Source organism: Corythoichthys intestinalis, chromosome 3 (genome assembly GCF_030265065.1).
Source record: "Corythoichthys intestinalis isolate RoL2023-P3 chromosome 3, ASM3026506v1, whole genome shotgun sequence".
NCBI classification, from domain to species: Eukaryota; Metazoa; Chordata; class Actinopteri; order Syngnathiformes; family Syngnathidae; genus Corythoichthys; species Corythoichthys intestinalis.
In genome coordinates this window covers 2,930,724-2,951,837 of record NC_080397.1, presented here as the reverse complement: position 1 = coordinate 2,951,837, position 21,114 = coordinate 2,930,724, and the positions used below count along the sequence as shown (strand labels likewise).

The following is a 21,114-nucleotide window of genomic DNA, read 5'->3' as shown; positions in this document are numbered from 1 at the left end:
AAAGTTTAATCGTAGCTCCCAGCTTAGGTACGTGTATGTAAAGTGTGTTGCGGCTTACAGATACATTACTCCTAAGTAATAATACGACTTTTTTTCCCTCGTAACAACAGTATGACTTAGTCTCGTTGTCCTTTTATTTTTTTATTTTGTTATTTTGCCCTAATACTCCATCGTAAATGTACACCATCAGGTTCCGAAATATTTCATTAGCCTGGCTAATGAAATATTTCAAATAGATCTTTGTTATGATTTTTCTTAGGGGAAAAAATGTTGTTAACCCTTTATTGCCAAACGTATCACATTTGATACACCTAAAATTTCATGATTTTGAGACTAATTCAGAATTTTGACAATTCTTTTTGAAAAAAAACAATGATGGATGCAGGTCAACACATGCATCTGCAGGTTCAATGAGAAAAACAAACAGGATTTAGCAAGGGTTATAGATATCAGCGCTTATTACACATATTCATTTTGACTTTTCTTTTTACAAATTTGAAAAAAAGGTTTCATTAGGACCTTATTTTTCAAATTTTGGGATTCTCTGATAATTGCTTCATGTTGCAGGTATTTAAGGGTTAAAAAAAAAATTTCATTTCTCATTATATGAAACTATTTTGCCGTGGCACAACATGGTGGGACTGTCCGACTCCCATGCAGCCCACCACCACTACCACAGCTTAAAAAATATCCTAGGGGAAACCCTGAGTCGCTAACATTTTGTATATGGAGGAATCAAAAGGCTTTCATTTACAGTATTTCAGTCAAATATTGTTTAAAATAAAAAGTGTTATTTGTGACTTACATTGGGCGTATTTTTTTGTCAAGGTCAGGTAGAAGTACAGACAGAGTATCGTAGTCATTAGTAGTTTTAAGAGGTGTCCCTAATATTTAAAGGCAAAAGCACATCCGTGTTAATAACATGTAGAGCAGAAGTGAGAAGTCTCCTTTGACTTTGCAGGCCTTTGCTAAATGGAACATGCTGTTCCCTTAACCGCTCCCCCCCAGCCTAACTATACATACAGTAACAACCCCCACTCCCCACATTATTCCATAAGGTCCTGCCACAGGCAGTCGAGTGTTCATACTCAGAGTGAAAGCTGACCCCCCCCCCCCCCCTTTTTTTTTTTTTTTTCTCAAAACGCTCACGAGTTGCACAATAGTCCTTTATGTCTTCAGCACAGAATCCAGCCAAGGACAGTGTGGATCTGCGCTTTCTGATCTCTCACACAAAGATCCTGAAAAATAGTCACCCAAAATCTTGCCAATGTTCGGCAGCTTTTGCCTTTCACACACAGTACAACCTAGCTAACGCAGGATATTGCCAAGTGTATATTTTCCCAGAGAAGCCAGTAAAGGAAGGTATGGTCACAACTGGGTGGGCTTTTGTGCCACTTTCAGAATGAGATCCCACCAAATTGCCACAACATGTTCTTTCCACACCAAACCCAGCAAATATAAGATATTGCCACATGTGCATGTTTATAACAGATTTGATACTTGGCCCAGCAATTCTGTGGAATATCTGTGTGAAAAGAAAATATGCCGCCTTTACTGGGTTCTGTATAAAAAGTTGAAAAATTTAGATCTTCAGCAAAAAAGTGGAAGTATACAGTATATTCCCTGGAGAACGTGTTAAATGTTCTTACTTGACTGATCTCTCCAGGTGGCACCAGTTCTGGGATCGATTCTAGGACTTGAGGTCGGACCTGGGCACTTTCCTTGTTCTTTTTAGGCTGTTTCAGGGCAACTGCGGGCAAAGATTTTGCGGGTGAGCCACAGGTGCTGCGTTCCTCCAGCGCTCGTCTCTGCGCTTTCTGCGAAGAACAATGGAAACACCTACATCAGTCCCCAACGTTAATACACAAACTCCAGTGGAACACTCACAAAAGTTTTAGAGTAACTTTGTTGGCAACTAAATTGTCTATGATGTTGCCAAGTGTAAGTTATGTTGCTCATTGGTTGCAAAAAATATGTTACCTTTGCTGAAAGTGATTGCTGGAAGGCTGGCAATGAAGCCAGTAAATATTAGGGAGGGACGCGGTAGGGGGCACGAAAGACTGTCCCCACGGGTAAGGTACGGATGGTCGTAACCTGTATCAGAGCGTGCTGGATGCGGAGTACGAGGAGAAACTAAGGGGCACCTTGGCCCACCAGGGTGAACCATGGGCCTACACAGGCCATAAATCTACTGCCTGGGCCACAACGGTCTATATTCTCATACTATACAGTATTTTAATCAATAGAAGAATTTATACTAATGCTTCGTCGTAGCTCCCAGCTAAGGTACAAGTATATAAAGTGCGTAGTGGCTCACAGCTACCCCATCAACCACGAAAAACGAGGGATCACTGTACTCAAGTAATGAGTAGTGTTGTGAGTAACTGCTTATAATGTGTGATTTACAAAAATAATTGTAATTTTTTTTCTCAACACAACTTCATCTATGTTATTATTATTATACTGTACTATAACCTATTACATGACCATATTAAGCCAAAAACAGGACATAAAAAAAATAATCGATTTCAGACCAGAACAACACTATGACCCATTACCTTTCCAAAGAGCATGAGTGCCCTCTAGTGGAGAAAAAACATTGTTACCTCTGATTGGTATGATGGAGTCGTGTGTTTATCATTGCGTCGTCTCTTTGGTGAAACTGATACAACCATCGTGGGCAAAAATAAAGTCAATATGTAGAATAAATAGGAAAAATGTAACAACTCTAATGTAGCCCAAAGTTGCGGAGTAAGAATATTGTTTTTTCACAAATCTATTCAAGTAAAAGTAAAAAGTATGGCATGGTAAAACTACTCTAAGAACATTTTTCTCAAAAAGTTACTCAAGTAAATTAACGGAGTAAATGTAATGCGTTACCCACCTCTGCATTTTACAAATGGCAAAGTTTAGGTTGTTTTTGAGAAGACTCATGTTAGTTTTTGTTCAAAAGTAAATTGTGGCTCAAGTTTAAAAAAATAAGTACATAAACATTGTGTTTGACTGAATCTTAACTGAATTAAAAAAGAGTAGGTAACCATTTCCAAAAACCGGGTTGTTCATCCTACAGAGGGCTTAGCCCCCTGCAGGCCTGAAGCTGCTTTACTGTACGAATCTGACAAAAACATTCACAAATCCCGCCGGTCACATAACTGCGGAAAACCGAGTGGTCAGAACCCGAAACGTCCCGACAGGTGCGACGAGCGTGAAAATTTGGCCGTCAGCAGAAACCTCATAGACGAGAGTCAGACAGCCTCACTCACAACACAATCGCTGGCATGAAAATGTTTTTGTTCGTCGTGTTGATGGTGTCTGCCGTCAAAACAAACCCCTTTCACACCCCACCGGTTCACCAGAACGTGCAAATGTGGATCAAACACACAAATACTGTACACTGAAACATTGACCTGTCTTCTGCATGAAACACCTTCAATGGTCAAAAGGTTTGCTGAAGACTACATCACGAAAAAAAAAGGATGTCTTACTTTTGTAAAAGACTACAATGTTTATAGCCTGCATTTTTGTTTGTTTCCATTAAAGGGTGTGTTTGTCAGCAGCCCTCACCTTTTTTGATTTTTATAAAACGGGGAAAAAATGTACGATATTTTAACTGAATACGCATTGCATAGCTTCTTAATAATGCCAAATTGTCTTTCTGTTCAGGAAAATGTTATTTTGAGCAGCACTCCAGATCCTCTCCCTTATCTTCCCAATATCGAGAAGTGTAGCCTGCCGGTCGCTGATAATGGAGGTTGACTTTTTTAGCCAGTATATCACCCCCACGGTTGGAGCAGAGTAAGAGGATATTGTCCAGACGTCCAGTCAAGACATTCCTCATGGACACTGGTCCATATTTGGTCACGTGCACCCCGTGCAAAGGCAAACACAAAGTACAGTGCCTTGCAAAAGTATTCGGCCCCCTTGAATCTTGCAACCTTTCGCCACATTCCAGGCTTCAAACACAGATATGAAATTTAATTTTTTTGTTAAGAATCAACAACAAGTGGGACACAATCGTGAAGTGGAACAACATTTATTGGATAATTTAAACTTTTTTAACAAATAAAAAACTGAAAAGTGGGGCGTGCAATATTATTCGGCCCCTTTACTGTCAGTGCAGCAAACTCACTCCAGAAGTTCAGTGAGGATCTCTGAATGATCCAATGTTGTCCTAAATGACCGATGATGATAAATAGAATCCACCTGTGTGTAATCAAGTCTCCGTATAAATGCACCTGCTCTGTGATAGTCTCAGGGTTCTGTTTAAAGTGCAAAGAGCATTATGAAAACCAAGGATCACACCAGGCAGGTCCGAGATACTGTTGTGGAGAAGTTTAAAGCCGGATTTGGATACAAAAAGATTTCCCAAGCTTTAAACATCTCAAGGAGCACTGTGCAAGCCATCATATTGAAATGGAAGGAGCATCAGTCCACTGCAAATCTACCAAGACCCGCCCCTCCTTCCAAACTTTCTTCTCAAACAAGGAGAAAACTGATCAGAGATGCAGCCAAGAGGCCCATGATCACTCTGGATGAACTGCAGAGATCTACAGCTGAGGTGGGAGAGTCTGTCCATAGGACAACAATCAGTCGTACACTGCACAAATCTGGCCTCTATGGAAGAGTGGCAAGAAGAAAGCCATTTCTCAAAGATAGCCATAAAAAGTCTCGTTTAAAGTTTGCTACAAGCCACCTGGGAGACACACCAAAAATGTGGAAGAAGGTGCTCTGGTCAGATGAAACCAAAATTGAACTTTTTGGCCACAATGCAAAACGATATGTTTGGCGTAAAAGCAACACAGCTCATCACCCTGAACACACCATCCCCACTGTCAAACATGGTGGTGGCAGCATCATGGTTTGGGCCTGCGTTTCTTCAGCAGGGACAGGGAAGATGGTTAAAATTGACGGAAAGATGGATGCAGCCAAATACAGGAACATTCTGGAAGAAAACCTGTTGGTATCTGCACAAGACCTGAGACTGGGACGGAGATTTATCTTCCAGCAGGACAATGATCCAAAACATAAAGCCAAATCTACAATGGAATGGTTAAAAAATAAACGTATCCAGGTGTTAGAATGGCCAAGTCAAAGTCCAGACCTGAATCCAATCGAGAATATGTGGAAAGAGCTAAAGACTGCTGTTCACAAACACTCTCTATCCAACCTCACTGAGCTCGAGCTGTTTTGCAAGGAAGAATGGGCAAGAATGTCAGTCTCTCGATGTGCAAAACTGTTAGAAACATACCCCAAGCGACTTGCAGCTGTAATTGGAGCAAAAGGTGGCGCTACAAAGTATTAACGCAAGGGGGCCGAATAACATTGCACGCCCCACTTTTCAGTTTTTTATTTGTTAAAAAAGTTTAAATTATCCAATAAATTTTGTTCCACTTCATGATTGTGTCCCAATTGTTGTTGATTCTTGACAAAAAATTAAAATTTTATATCTTTATGTTTGAAGCCTGAAATGTGGCGAAAGGTTGCAAGGTTCAAGGGGGCCGAATACTTTTGCAAGGCACTGTATATGGACAAAAGCAATGGAACATCCACAGAAAGTCACGATACAACCCTTCTTGTTAGAGTGACAAAATGGTCAACAATGTTTACAAAAAAATCCCACATAAATTGCTTTTATTGAAGACTAAATATGAATGTTTATAAAGACATACTTTTTTGTCAGAAATTCATTTGCAATGCTGACAATGAAATTCTTTGTTTACAAAAATGTTTACATTAGTTACGATGGTTGAAAAACAGGTGGGTTAGTATTTCCGAAATGTTTGTCTTAAAGAGCTATGAAAATGAAAAGAACCTTTACGATGTTTACAAAAATGTATCTTCGATTTTTTAAACACTAAATAGTCTCGAATCAGTGGCGCGGGAATTGGGTTGCTGTTGGTGTTGCAGCACTCACTCCTGTTGAGAAGAAAAAGTTTTGGGAGATTCTTTTTTTTTGTTTTGTTTTTAAAAAAATAAAACCTATCAAAACAATAGAGTATTTCACTTTGGGTATTGAATATACATGTTCGTTTATTTTTTTTGTTACTAACATGCTCACCACCAGACACCTTGCTTGCTACCAGGTCACGGTGAATTAAGCGCTATTGGAAAAGATAAATGTTGACAGAGGAGGCATTAACATCGCTCAAAAATGAATTAGCGATTTTTTTCTTTAGGAAAAACAGCGACATTTTTGAAAATTCAATTCGAGGTCGAAAATAAAGCTGATAGTTTTATCTACCTTTGGGGTCTTCAAATCGTTAAGACATGCTTGCATTGTAGCCATCTTATTGTTTGTTGTTGCTGTTGAGCTGCCACCGTACTGTGTGTTAAACTGAGGTTTTTTTGGACCTTTTAGTTTTCAAATGTATGTTCGTGTGTCATTGCAATTTGCATTATAATACACAGGCGCTTCTATTTCCAATTAAATAACTCCAACACACACTGTAGGTGAAAATAGAACACTCTTTGTAGTAGCCTAGTAGTATGTAAACTATCCAGCATGCGTGTGTACTGCCATTGTGCGTGCCTAGTATGGAGAAGACACGCGAGTATGACAAATTTGGACCGAAACGGCTGTTTTTGGAAGGGAAACACGAAAAAAGATCCTCAGAACCCCCTGCTGTGAGTGACTCCCAGCACTCCTGGTTAGAATTATCTATAGACAAGTTTCCTGGGCGAAACATGAGCGGCGGCATCTTTGACATTTCTGCTCCGGACTTCCAGTTTAGACAGAACGACATGAAGTGCGGTTGAAGTAAGCAGTGTGTAGTTAAAACTGCAAAATCAAACCAGGGGAGCCCATGGAATCTCCAAAAATGGACTCAGCACAATGTAGATGAAGCTCCAGGACTTTCTGTGTTGTGCGTTTGTTCTTATCACTACGTTGACAAAATTCTAACAATCTGTGCAGCCTGTGTTAACATAAGGTAAATATTGGTTCGCCGGCCACTTGAGTGACCTAAGTGAGGCGAAATTACAAACGATATTACAGTTGCCGAATGCAGAAGGGTTGACACGGATTTTGTTGTTACAATGAAATGCGACAAGGTATTTTTCATCTGGTTAGATTATAGTTATGGTCTCATCACACATATAAACACAAATAGTATGCCTTTATTATTTTTTTATTTTTTTTTTTGCCAATATTGATCGCAATAAAGGTTTTGGACAACATGAATCCATTTGTTTTATTTAAAACAATTGGTGCATGTGCAGAACAGGTCAATAAATCACAATTTATAAAATTTGAAAAATTTTAACAAACGTGGAACATAAGTCGAGTCTTTCATCATCAAAGTAGAACGCACGTAGTCTCGATATATGTATGTCCATCAACGTACAGTAAGTGATGCTGTGAGGGACATCAAGATGTCTTCCCTTGCCTACCAGTTTTTTCTGCCTGTAAACAAACAAACAAAAACTTGTAACTCTTGGATTTACGCATGTAGGGTAAAAAGCCCATGTATGACTTGTAGTACATGACTGTTTTTTTTTTTTTTAATATTTCTTTATCGTTGTATAACTAGATTTAGCTAAACTAATGATGTTTCAGCTGTGACCTAAAACACAGAATTGTGGTCAAATTGAACATAATTGTGCAGCGGCATATAGCATGTGTTGCAACCTCAGCAGTGCAGTAGTTGTAGTCAATAATATTAAACATCATAATTACAATCATCATTGTAATAATATCAAATACAACAAGTCGTTTCAAGTGCAAGATTTTAGTATTTTGGAGCACTGGACACATTTAAATGCAGGGATGGGAAGAACATACTGTACCTTTCATAACACAGCGGCAACACGGCAACATAAACACCGCAGGGGCTTGGTTCCACATCTGCCTTCATGACCATGTTGTCCTCCCATGTCGTGATGATGGCAGATGAATGCGATATTTCCAAATTCCCTTTTTTGAGGGATTTTGATGAGTGATGCCAATCCAGCTCTACTGTTGTTTTGGTTAGAGAAAGTGTAAAACGGAAGTCGCGAGCAGAAATGCGTAAGTACCTCGGAAACTTGTCTATAGCACTTACAAAAATGTACTCCACCAGCTTCACTGATGAAACTAAATAGTGTTTATAAAAATCTGTCATTCCACGTATTAAACACTTCCCACTAAAAAACAAACATCCCCCCAACACAATTTCCACCCATCCATTATCACAGGTCGATTGCTTGTGTCTAGATTTGGCGTCATGACTCAACGTAGAAGCGCCTGTCGGCTTGTAGTTGTGGGGACAACAACATTCCCCAGCCAGCCTTCTGAATGTCAGGCTATTTTTAAATCTGGTGTAAAATCTCCACTTAATCCACCACTTTTTTTCTTTTTCCAAACTCAAAATAGTAACACTTACATGTTTCCTTAAAAGTGCCTCCTCAAAAAGATTTTATTCATGTTCATCAGGAAATACGTCACTTTTTGATTATTATTGTATAAAGAAATACTTGCATAGTTCCTTAATAACACTATAAAACAAATGCGAAATTTTTTATATTGAACTTTTCGATTTATTTAATGAAGTCATGTAATCGCACTTTATCGTGACACATTTTTGTTTTTACATCTATAGAATACTTCTTTGCAACAAAGAATGGATATTTAGGATGATGTTTTAATGATGACATTTATGCTGTTCATACAAATTGCATTTTTCCAGTATTCTAGTACACTACTGAATCTTTGCGCCGACAAACACATTTTCAAAGCCCTAAAACTCACTCACATTCTTAAAAGTGCTATGGATTATAAATATATGAAGATGTTCAAATCCTGCAAACCAATATTTTTCCATGATTCATCTGAAAAATGAGCAAATTCTCGGCTTGTTCCAACTGTTAATTTTTGGCCCTGGATAGGAGTAGAGGGGCCTGACTTCTTAAAATTGACTGGATATTATAATGACGAATAATGAAAATTCGCTTTTTCTTGAACTTAAAAAAAACAACACTTTTTTTTGTTTAGTTGTGTGGCATGCAACTCGCTCACTTACTGCTCTCCTCATGCGTCGCAGGTTCTTCTTCCTCTTGCTGGGCATGTTGTCGTCTGATAATCACTGATGAAGACAACAAAGATGATGATGATGATGATGATGAAAATGTGAGCCGAAAGAGTAAAAGGAGACCTGAGAGAGCAGACTCTTTATACAGTCACCCTCCCATCCCCAACTAATGCACTCTTTACACACACACACATTCCCTGCTTCTTACGTTGGGCCAAATGTGTGTGGGTGCGTGTATTGGTGTGTGTGAAAGTGACACACCCCTCTCTTTATAAAAGTGAAGGCCCGCTGCAAAAACAGCGCACCAGGTCTCCAAATAGATTGTTTTGTTTACATTGCTTACATGGCTAACTTTTGTTTACTCACAGGCTCCCACTTCAAATTCTATAAACTCATCGATATCCACATCAGTAGGATGAGTGGACGCCGCATGATTGGACATCGGTCATTCTCAACGGCACTGAAAGAGTTAAAGGTGATAGAACTGGGTCGGCCGGAAAGTTGTCAGTTTTGTCCTTGGCAAAATTTGGTGATATTCTATCTAGTTATCCGTTGAATGTGATTGGAATGAAGAAGAGGACTGTTTTTCCTGAGCGTGTGCAGCATTTGAGTGCGCCTCAGTACACTTCAACTCTGCATAATTAAATACAAGACCATTTTTGTAGGCTCCACAGTGATGTTGATACTTTTCGGCTTTTGTGCATCTAAACGCAGCTGTCCTATCGTGTGGCGTACAATCATCCTTCTGCTGTAAATTTAAATGAGTTTATCACTAGCAGAGGTCCAATCCATTGAAGTGGGATGGTAGCAGCAAATCATCATTTGTTCATTCTTGCCAGCCCTGTCTAGTGCTGTAAATGCTAGAAAATGATTTGAGCAGAATCCCACCAAGTTATGATTGCAATTACTAGAGTTGTATGACATTATCTGTATTTAAAAATGATATCGGATAATATCGACATCGGTTTTTCATTATCAGTTTTTGGCCAATATGTATGTTGCCCTCCAAGTAAATGTAACAGCCTTCTGCCTTTGTTCAAGGGGTGGCGCAGCATTTCCACTCGTCTGCAGGACTATCACATGTCTGATGGGATTGACACATCACTAGGTGCAATTAGACACACTCAAATCGAAAAATTTGGTGTCAGGATTAGCGATCAGACAGCATAGAATGGGATGCCAACATACCCACACTCACAAGAGATTCACACAAATACTGGGTCCTACGCCACATGGCTGATTTGTGTACACTCCACCCCTCCCAATCACTCTCTGACTCCCACCCATCCCCTCCTTGGTCGTCAGGCCACACACACATCGTGTCAACCGGAAATACAACTAGCTAATGATAGCACCAACATATTCATAGTTAGTGTAGGTGTTCAATGTATTTCTTGTTGCTGTTTGTGCTTCTTCTGTCTCTCTCTTTTTTTTCTTCTGTCCTCCCATAGCCCCTTCCTGTTCGCTTCTTTCTCCTAATAAACGAGGTACGTTGAAAATCACAATTGGAGTATGCCATACTCCCATGTGAACTTTAATCAGGGTATAGTTCTCATTTATGTGGTACTGTAAATCCACAATTTTGAATAAGTTCCGGCCAAGGTTGATCGATCTCTCTGACTACTCACACACTCACTATGCATTTTTACAGTACCAAATTTAAAAAATTTGAATTAAAAGTCCTACATGCATACTTTGATCAGGTTACAGTTCGCATTTTTGTGGAACTGTAAATCCACAATTCTAAATAAGTTCTGGCCCAAAGTTATTGCATATTAGTAAAGGACCTCTGTGTTGGTGGTTGGATGGCTTCCATTCATAGTTAGTGTAGGTGTTCAATGTATTTCTTGTTGCTGTTTGTGCTTCTTCTGTCTCTCTCTTTTTTTTCTTCTGTCCTCCCATAGCCCCTTCCTGTTCGCTTCTTTCTCCTAATAAACGAGGTACGTTGAAAATCACAATTGGAGTATGCCATACTCCCATGTGAACTTTAATCAGGGTATAGTTCTCATTTATGTGATACTGTAAATCCACAATTTTGAATAAGTTCCGGCCAAGGTTGATCGATCTCTCTGACTACTCACACACTCACTATGCATTTTTACAGTACCAAATTTAGAAAATTTGAATTAAAAGTCCTACATGCATACTTTGATCAGGTTACAGTTCGCATTTTTGTGAAACTGTAAATCCACAATTCTAAATAAGTGTCATATTTGTTTGAGTTCTCAGTTCTTTTTCCTATATTCAGCACCTGATTGAGCCAGATGGGCGTGGTAATGCGACACACCTGTGCTGCATTAGGAAAGCTTGATATTTAAGGAAGCCTGTCACCATCTGCAAGTGTCGGACTATTACATGCCAACCTGCTTGCTTACCGCTGTGTGCATCATCTGGAGTTCTACTTGCCATTTACGGTTGTATTCTTTGTTATCACATTGTTGTGCTAGTATTTTTGTTGGACTTTGCTATCATTTAGTTTAGCCTTTTTCCGGCCCTTGTGCCTTCTCCTTAGTTTACTCGCCGACTAGGTTCGTGCCATTTTTATTTTGTATTTTGTCTCGCATGTTCTGGCGTGCTCCCTTAGTTCTTGTTTTGTAATAAATACGACAAACTTCCACCTCTGTGTTGGATCCATGCTTAATGGCTTGCCGTATCATAACAGAATAGTCCAACCCTATGGATCCCACAGACTTGGAGGGTGTTCACAATGCTCTGGCTGGTCACGACCGCATGATCGGTAAACATGAGCAATCGTTGCGCGAATTAGTGCGTTTGATCGGTTCTTTAACCACAAGAATTGAAAACATGGCATCCCCTATACAAACTAGTGCTATTAGTAATATGGCCGCGGCGTCTGAACAATCCACCCCACCGGCGTCATTTCGAGAGCCGGTATTGCCACACCCCTGTCGTTACGAAGGCGAGCCTGGCGCATGCCGACAATTTTTACACCAGTGCTCCCTCGTCTTTGATCAACAGCCATACACGTTTGCTAGTGACAGATCCCGGGTAGCATACGCTATGAGTCTACTCACCGGTAAAGCAGCTACATGGGCCATGGCGGTAAGCAACACAAGGCCCGCGATCCGTAATTCATTCGAAACTTTTGAGGCGGAGTTCGTGACAGTTTTTGATCACCCGGTTAGAGGCAAGGAGGCAGCCAGCCGCCTGCTGGATTTTTTTCAGGGCGATCTGTCCGCAGCTGACTACTCCATTCAGTTCCGCATTTTGGCGGCAGAGTGCGGATTTGGTGACGCAGCGCTGTGTGGAATTTTTCGGCGAGGGCTGTCTTCTAAAATCAAAGATGAGCTGGCTTCCCGGGACGAATCTTCAAGCCTGGAGGAGCTGATTTCCTTATCAGTCTCTCTGGATGGTCGGCTGAAGGAACGCGAGAGGGAACGGGCCGCCATGGAGCACCGGGGATATCCGTGGTCGTCGCCGAGGAGCTGCCCGACTGCCATCGGTGAGGACTGCTTCGTTGAGTCACCGGTCGTCCGGGCGCCGTCGCAGAGTCCGGGCTCGATGAGGGAGGAGTCCATGCGAATCGGCGGTGGGCGTCTCTCTGCAGCGGAGCGACGGAGACGGATGAGAGCAGGTGTGTGTCTGTACTGTGGTTTGCCGGGGCACCGTCTCGCCACCTGTGACGCGGTCCCCTCGCGTCGACCTGGATCTGCTCTCCCTGGGGTTCGCCTTCCCCGAGGGGGGACGAGGTTCGTGCACGACAACGTCCCATCAAGTGAGTCTCATCACGGAGAGTTAAAAGAACAAATAAAACCCCAGGATATTACGAGACTGCAATTACAGAGGGAAATGTCGCATGGTGGGGTTAATATTGGGATTACTGCTCTGATTGATTCAGGGGCAGATGATTGTTTTGTAGACCGGAGTGTTGTAGAAGCTCTCAAATGTCCTTTAATAAAGCTAGCTAGACCAAAAAGGGTTTTGGACCTCGATGGGCGCCCCTTGGCGGACGTGAGGTTTATTACGGCGCCACTCAAAACTAGACTTTCAGGGAATCATTTTGAAATCCGTAGCTTTCTGGTTATGCCATGTAAATCGGCTCCAATTGTGTTGGGGCTCTCCTGGTTAAAAGTGCACAACCCTAATATTGACTGGACCAAAACACAAATATTAACATGGAGTACATTTTGTTATTCGCACTGCTTGCGCTCTGCAAGTTTACTTCCCAGCCGAGCGCAAGCGCCTACCGAGCCAATTGATTTGGGGAATGTTCCGGCCGAATACCATGACCTCAAACAAGTTTTTAGCACAGAGTGTGCTAAGACACTTCCACCGCAACGTCCGTACGATTGTGCGATTGAATTGTTGCCTAACGCCCCTCTACCTAGCTCTAGATTGTACCAGGTCTCTAAACCAGAGCAAGAGGCGATGAGGGAATAAATCTCCTCTTCCTTGGCTGCTGGCCTTATACGACCTTCATCTTCTCCTTTGGGGGCGGGGTTTTTCTTTGTCGGCAAAAAAGATGGGGGTCTTAGGCCGTGCATCGACTACCAGGGTCTCAATGAGATTACCGTTAAAAACAAATACCTGCTGCCGTTGTTAGATTCGGCTTTCGCCCCATTAAAATCGGCCACCATATTCACAAAATTAGATTTGCGCAGTGCATACCACTTGGTCAGGATTCGTGAGGGAGATGAGTGGAAAACCGCTTTTAAAACCCCGCTCGGGCATTTTGAGTACCTTGTCATGCCTTTCGGTCTCACAAACGCACCTGCTGTATTCCAGTCTCTCATAAATGATGTATTGCGTGATATGTTAAACGTTTTCTGTTTTGTATACTTGGATGACATTTTAATTTTCTCAAGAAATGAGCAGGAACATTGCCAACATGTCCGCATGGTTCTACAAAGACTTCTCGAGAACAAATTATTTGTCAAGGCCGAGAAGTGCGAGTTTCACTGTGGGTCAATACAGTTTCTGGGTTTTATAGTGGAAAAAGGAAAGCTCAGGCCTGATCCGGCTAAGATCCAGGCAGTGGCAGAGTGGCCGACTCCCACGTCACGTAAGCACTTACAAAGGTTTCTTGGGTTCGCCAACTTTTACAGACGTTTTATTCGCAATTACAGTATGAGGGCCGAGCCACTTACTAGACTGACTTCGAACAAACGGCCCTTTGCATGGTCTTCTGCGGCAGAGGCCGCATTTGTAGGTCTAAAACGTGCATTTACGAGCTCACCTGTCCTAGTCCACGCTGATTCTGATCTTCCTTTTGTGGTCGAGGTTGATGCATCGAGTTCCGGAGTGGGGGCCATTCTATCCCAGAGGTCTACGGTTGACCAGAGACTGCACCCCTGCGCATACTACTCCCGCCGCCTGAGCCCTGCAGAAGCAAATTACGATGTCGGCAACCGGGAGCTGCTCGCTATCGTACAGGCTTTGCAGGAATGGAGGCACTGGTTGGAGGGGACGGAAGAACCGTTCCAAATACTCACGGACCACAAAAACTTGGAGTATCTTCGGGCTGCCAGGCGCCTCAACTCCCGCCAGGCCCATTGGGCGTTGTTCCTGACCCGCTTTAACTTTGTGATAACTTACCGTCCAGGGTCGAGGAACGGGAAGCCAGATGCCCTGTCAAGGCTGTATGAACCATTGGAAGAGGGTCCTTCGGATGAGCCGGTGGTGCCAGAGAACCTGATCGTTGGAGCACTGCGGTGGGAGGTCGAGCGTCTTGTGGAGAAGGCCTTGCGGGGTGTAAGGGTACCTGGAAGCTGTCCCGTTGGCAAGTTATTCGTACCAGACGCACAGCGCGCAGGAGTGCTGAAGTGGGGCCACGTTTCGAAGTTTGCCTGTCACCCGGGCGTTTCCCGCACATTCTTTCTTGTGTCACAGAGGTTCTGGTGGCCAGGCATGCGCAAGGACATCATGGACTATGTCTCCGCTTGTACCATCTGTGCTCGAGGCAAGGCAGTTCATCGGCCACCTGCGGGATTGCTGAATCCACTCCCTGTTCCATCTCGCCCCTGGTCTCATGTTGCACTGGACTTCATCACTGGCCTCCCACGATCCAGGGGCCATTCTGTCATCTTGACCGTGGTGGACAGGTTCTCAAAGATGGCCCACTTCGTCGCGCTCCCCAAATTGCCTTCAGCTCTAGAGACTGCTGACCTGTTAGTGACTCATGTATTTCGGACTCACGGCATTCCATGTGACCTTGTGTCGGATAGAGGACTACAATTCATCTCGCGGGTTTGGGGATCATTCTGCAAGGCCTTGGGGGCCACGTCAAGCCGGTCCTCTGGTTACCACCCACAGTCGAATGGGCAGACGGAACGGTTCAACCAGGAGCTAGAGGCTGCCCTTCGCTGTGTTTGCCAACTGCATCCAGCCTCCTGGTCATCACACCTCCCTTGGGTGGAGTATGCCCACAACACCCTCGTTTGCTCGGCCACAGGGAGGTCACCATTTATGACCGCATACGGGTTCCAGCCTCCGTTGTTCCCGTCCCAGGAAGCCGAGGTGGTTGTGCCTTCTGTCCAGGTCCACCTGCGGAGGGCCCATAAAGTCTGGAGGGACGCAAGGGCTGCACTGGTCCGCACAGCAGCCCGCAACCGACAGATTGCTGACCGCCACAGAAGGCCTGCTCCAGTGTATCAACCGGGCCAAATGGTCTGGTTATCAACGCGGGATTTGCACCTTGCGGGGACGTCCAAGAAGTTGGGCCCTAGGTTCGTGGGCCCTTTTGCTGTGGACTCGGTGGTGAACCCCGTCGCGGTCAGGCTGAAGCTTCCTAATTCAATGAGGATTCACCCAGTCTTCCACGTGTCTCTGCTCAAGCCAGTCTCCACCTGTCCCCTGAACCCTCCGCCAGTGCCTCCTCCTGCTCCTCGTGTGGTCGATGGTGGGCCGGTGTATACAGTACGTACCATACTTGATTCTAGGAGGCGGGGTAGGGGTGTGCAGTACCTGGTCGACTGGGAAGGTTATGGCCCTGAGGAACGCCAATGGGTCCCCCGCTCCTGGATCCTCGATCCATCGCTTCTGCGGGATTTCCACTCCCTCCATCCCACGAAACCAGGTGTTCCGCCAGGGGGCGTCCGTTGAGGGGGGGGTTCTGTCATATTTGTTTGAGTTCTCAGTTCTTTTTCCTATATTCAGCACCTGATTGAGCCAGATGGGCGTGGTAATGCGACACACCTGTGCTGCATTAGGAAAGCTTGATATTTAAGGAAGCCTGTCACCATCTGCAAGTGTCGGACTATTACATGCCAACCTGCTTGCTTACCGCTGTGTGCATCATCTGGAGTTCTACTTGCCATTTACGGTTGTATTCTTTGTTATCACATTGTTGTGCTAGTATTTTTGTTCGACTTTGCTATCATTTAGTTTAGCCTTTTTCCGGCCCTTGTGCCTTCTCCTTAGTTTACTCGCCGACTAGGTTCGTGCCATTTTTATTTTGTATTTTGTCTCGCGTGTTCTGGTGTGCTCCCTTAGTTCTTGTTTTGTAATAAATACGACAAACTTCCACCTCTGTGTTGGATCCATGCTTAACGGCTTGCCGTATCATAACAATAAGTTCTGGCCCAAAGTTATTGCATATTAGTAAAGGACCTCTGTGTTGGTGGTTGGATGGCTTCCAACACCGTCCATGAAGTGGGCCGGTCTTTCAATGACTCCCGGGCCACTGCACCCCCCTGGGGAGCATACATGGGTACATGCTGTCATATTAAGGCCATGTCTACACCTAGCAGGGTTTATTTATTTATTTATTTATTTTTAAACTGAGGGTCCTGTCCTAATACGTCCGGAAAAAATAATTACGTCTACACCAGCACGTTTGTAAAAAAGAAACAAACAAACAAAAAAAAAGCTTTCACAGCCAACAACATTCATTTGTATTTAAGTTTACTCTGCTGCTATTTGTAACTCTGTTCTCCTGCTATTGTCTGCCTGGTGTGTTTTATTTCTGTTATTTCTTTTATTGTATTTCTTAAGTACGGTAATAGTGTATTGTATTGAATTGCATATACTGTATTCCATTTTTAATTTAATTTTTTTTAAAAAATCCTTTTTACTCTAGCACTTTCTTTTTACTAAATTGCACGTCATACTTTTATCTTTGCTGCTGTGGTGTTGTGGGCACTGGAAAACTAATTTCCCAGAGGGAACTCTCCCAAGGGATTAATAAACGTAGCGGGGAAAAAAGTTTGTCGCAGTCAGTCACCTTTCCCCAGTTAAAACTTTGGTTATCAGTGTCCACATGATGGCGCTACAAACGCAGAATTCACACATCCACTTTGAATGCCCAAAATGTGCGTGTGCATGTGGATGATAGGCCAAACCATAGAAAAACACACAGTATATATATATATTTTTTTGCCAAAATACCCTGTTACGTGTAGACATGTCCTAAATCTTAAGTGATACCAATACCTACATTTTTTCCCCATCCATTATTCGACACTGAATTATCGGCAAGAATTCCGAAGACATACGTTGAATTCACCCAAGCCTCGAAAATAGTCCTCAGCTTTTCCGATAATGCATATGATTAATATGTCCTTGATGATTCGTTTGTCTTTGTACAAAAACGCATGTTGGCCAGTCAAAATAGATTGGAATTAGTTGTCTATCGCCATCAATAACTTGAATGCACTGAATTTAGTCCAAAATTTAGATCATGCAAATATCAAGTAAAGAGACATCAGAAAGTATTTTCTCTGATGTTTGCGAAAGTAGCTGCTTGAGGTTAAAGAGTGAAATTTATAGAAACTACAACTAAAGAGATCTTTAAAGAACCCATTTCATTGTATTTTTCTTAAAGCGCGTGTCACTTTCCAATGTGGGAAAAGATGATAAGAAGCCAGATGTCACCTGGGATGTGGAAGATGCCACTCGCCTAGGTCTGATGGGTGACTTCTAAAGCTACAATAATTACACCTACCTAAGGCTTCGTTAAAAAAAAAAACTCAACTTAAGAAGACCTGTGAGTTTATTGACTAGAACTTTCTGTGAAATGTTTACAATCTCTCCATTGGAATTTTGCTGAAAAGAAGAATGTGAAGCCCCTGTGGGAGCGCAAAGTGGTCTCCTCCGTGCGAGTCTCTTACAGGTGGACCCTTGAACGCGAGTCAGACCGACTTAGTCACGATGTTGGCGGCCCTCTTGGTGTTGACCCTCACCGCCACTGTTGCGATGGGAGGAAGTGACAACGAAACCGCAGTGGATAGTCAGAACACCATCGCTCGTGGAAAACTTCTGGTGAGCGGTTCTTAGGGAGAAAGTTGATTATTATTTTATTACCAACCAAATAAGGTTCTTCATAATTTTTTATGTACAAAAAAGATTTTTTTAAAAATACAATAAAAAAAATGCCAATAAAACTATGCCTTTTAAAAATGCCTTTTATATTTCAATGATAAAGTTGCAGTGTTTTATTTTTAATTATTTTTTAGGGATTTTTTGTTTTTGTTTATGTATCTTTAATGAATGTAATAGTCATAGTTCAACAAAAACAAACCACTGAAAAAAAATATTGGTGATAAAATGATGGTAAAATTGTAACTTTTGTGTGATGTTTTCTTCATTTTAATGAGGGTTTTTATATGCACACTATATAGGTTTCCATGTCCTTTTGTTGACTTTGTTAGAACAGTTGCCAAATACAGTGCAGGTACAGTGGTACCTCGACTTAAGAACATCTCTACATACAGAGTTTTCAGGTTAAGACACGCCTCAATGGGAAAATATTGCCTCTCGTTAAGAAAGAAATTTCAGGATAAGAAAGGCAAAAATGCAGTACGGCTGGTACTCGCAGCTCCCAGAGTGGACTGAACGTAACATACTTATAGCTGCTATGCAGTTTGCTATTGTCTAGCATTCCTGGCATCCCATTGGCTAGAGGGACCTCTACTGTCTGTGTATGTAAACCCCTAGCGTCCTCTTCATTCGCCCCTCGTGTTCCGACAGCTTTATTCTTGGTTTTTCACATTACGCACAACTCGGATATTATGTTTATTGTGCAATAATCCAATGGTAACATGTATTTGTTACATTTTTATGCATCATAAAAGATTTATGTCTGAATTTCGGGGGGCTTGGAACAGATTAGAGAATTTACATGGAAAACGTGTCTTTATTTTCAAGTTAAGATGCTACTTCCAGAACAAATTCATTTCATAAGTAGAAGTATTACTGTATTTAGCAAAAATAAATAGATAACAAATACGTAAATGATAAAAATTGCATGCACGTTATTTAAAAAAACAAACATTTAAATTAAGGAAAATAAACCAATCATTTGCCATGATTATGAAGCATCGAAAATGGTGACATCTTCGTGTTTTGTTTTTTCAGGCTCCAAGCGTTGTTGGATGAGGCATCAAGAAAATGCCCGAGCTGCACCACTTCTTAATGGAGCGCTGGGCCTTGTAGTATCCTTACCAAGAGATTACAAAATCAAAAACATGTTAGATTTGCTCAAGATGTTTCCAAAAACTGTACAGTATATGTACGTTATAATAATCCAAGAAGTCAAAAAGACTTTGTTTACAGAAAATTCAAATATCATCATCATTACCGACAAATCTTCAGAGTTTCTGAAAAAGTATTTGATGAAGTTTCCTCAACTGTTTCTTCACACAGTCACAACCTGGAGTACGATTCCTCGGAGGAGGTGGAGCCCCGACTTATTTTTTATAACGACAAGGATGAGGTTGTAAAGGTAACGTTTGACCTTCAGACTTTTGACATCAGATTAGCTACAAAGTGTCATATTGCATTTTTTCAATCACTTTTTTTAATCAACCTGAAAATCAATGTGTGCATATAATAATAATAATAATAATGTTTGTGCACATTGGTGGGCAGACGCTTTCAGTGAAGAACATGAAAGCTGCCGAGATCAGCGCCTTGCTGGACTCACTGGGCTTCTACAGACGGTCCCAGAAGGGTGAGGAGGTGCCGGAAGAGTTCCAGAACTTCCCCCTGCGCGCCCCCCGTGACGAGCTGTGACGCCCTCACCTACTCGTCTCTGCGTCTGGCGCACACCATGGATGATGAATGGGGCCTCAAGGTGTTTCCAAAAAACAAAATCCCGGCTCCATTTTGATGGTTTGGCGGCTTGCTGGACGCGGTGTGGGACAGTGCGCCTTTTCATTTCGCTCTCCTCCAAAGTAAAAAAGAATTATAATAATAAAACATAAAAAAATACATGTTTTCTGTATTTTTCTGTGGATTTTTTACCACCTTCATACACACACAGCACGCACACACACACACACACACACACACACACCCCTGCACACACATATACAGTACAGGCCAAAAGTTTGGACACACCTTCTCATTCATGCGCTTTCTTAATTCCATCCATCCATCCATTCATCCATTATCTTCCGCTTAGTCCGGGGTCGGGTCGCGGGGGCAGCAGCTTTAGCAGGGAAGCCCAGACTTCCCTCTCCCCAGCCACTTCAGCCAGCTCCTCCGGCGGGATGCCAAGGCGTTCCCAGGCCAGCCGAGCGACATAGTCTCTCCAGCGTGTCCTGGGTCGACCCCGGGGCCTCCTGCTTTCTTTATTTTCACGACTATTTACATTGTAATTCTCACTGAAGATAAAACCATGAATGAAAATGTGGGGAAATATGTACTCGGCAAAAAAAGGTGAAATAACTAAAACCATGTATAATATTCTAGTATCCTCAAAGTAGCCACCCTTTGCTCTGATTACTTTTTTGCACACCCTTGCCATTCTCTTGATGAGCTTCAAGAGGGAGTCACCTAGAATGTTTTTTTTTTTCTACTTCAAAGACATGCCTTTTCAGGGTTGATTAGTGAAATTTATTGCTTTATCAAAGGGGTTTAAACCTTTATTTGTGTCGATTTGAATGAGGTGTGTCCAAACTTTTGGCTTGTACTGCACTGTATGTATGCATGTATGTAAATATGTTATGTATAATGTTTGGATATATGTTTGTGTGCGTATGTTTAAGGCAAATTAGCATGACCCATATATTATGGAAATTTAAATAATTGGTAGCATTTTCAGGGTCTGAAATTATAGCCATTTTTGTTACATACGTGTAATGTAATCTGTGCGATATACACACACACACACACATATATATATATTATATATATATATATATATATA

The 21,114-nt window shown here is 42.2% G+C and overlaps 2 protein-coding genes across 5 annotated transcripts in view; one reads left to right on the top strand and one right to left on the bottom strand.

Annotated features, from left to right (window-relative positions):
• LOC130912877 (cytadherence high molecular weight protein 1) overlaps nt 1-12,320 on the bottom strand; it is a 39,017-nt gene extending 26,697 nt beyond the window's left edge. The window contains exons 1-3 of one of the 2 annotated variants that reach the window (XM_057830976.1): nt 12,041-12,320; nt 8,997-9,059; nt 1,650-1,817 (exon numbers count right to left, since the gene is read on the bottom strand). In XM_057830976.1, coding sequence (XP_057686959.1) covers nt 1,650-1,817; nt 8,997-9,041 — 213 coding nt within the window. In that variant the 5' untranslated portion in view covers nt 9,042-9,059; nt 12,041-12,320. Of the gene's footprint in view, nt 1-1,649; nt 1,818-8,996; nt 9,060-9,128; nt 9,148-12,040 lie in introns of those variants that run through there. The other variant, XM_057830977.1, reaches the window with a different exon arrangement.
• On the top strand, nt 11,871-20,166 carry selenoe (selenoprotein e). Of its 3 annotated transcripts, XM_057830981.1 has the most exons (5): nt 11,871-12,741; nt 16,122-18,224; nt 19,320-19,396; nt 19,608-19,686; nt 19,833-20,166. In XM_057830981.1, exons 2-5 carry the CDS (start codon nt 18,114-18,116, stop codon nt 19,974-19,976), a joined length of 411 nt encoding a protein of 136 aa, XP_057686964.1. In that variant the 5' UTR covers nt 11,871-12,741; nt 16,122-18,113; the 3' UTR covers nt 19,977-20,166. The 3 variants fall into 3 exon arrangements, with proteins under 3 accessions (XP_057686964.1, XP_057686962.1, XP_057686963.1); XM_057830979.1 differs by lacking the exons at nt 19,320-19,396; nt 19,608-19,686; nt 19,833-20,166 and having other exon boundaries at nt 16,122-18,099; XM_057830980.1 differs by lacking the exons at nt 16,122-18,224; nt 19,320-19,396; nt 19,608-19,686; nt 19,833-20,166 and adding an exon at nt 14,247-14,275.
• Nucleotides 20,167-21,114: the final 948 nt, after the last annotated feature.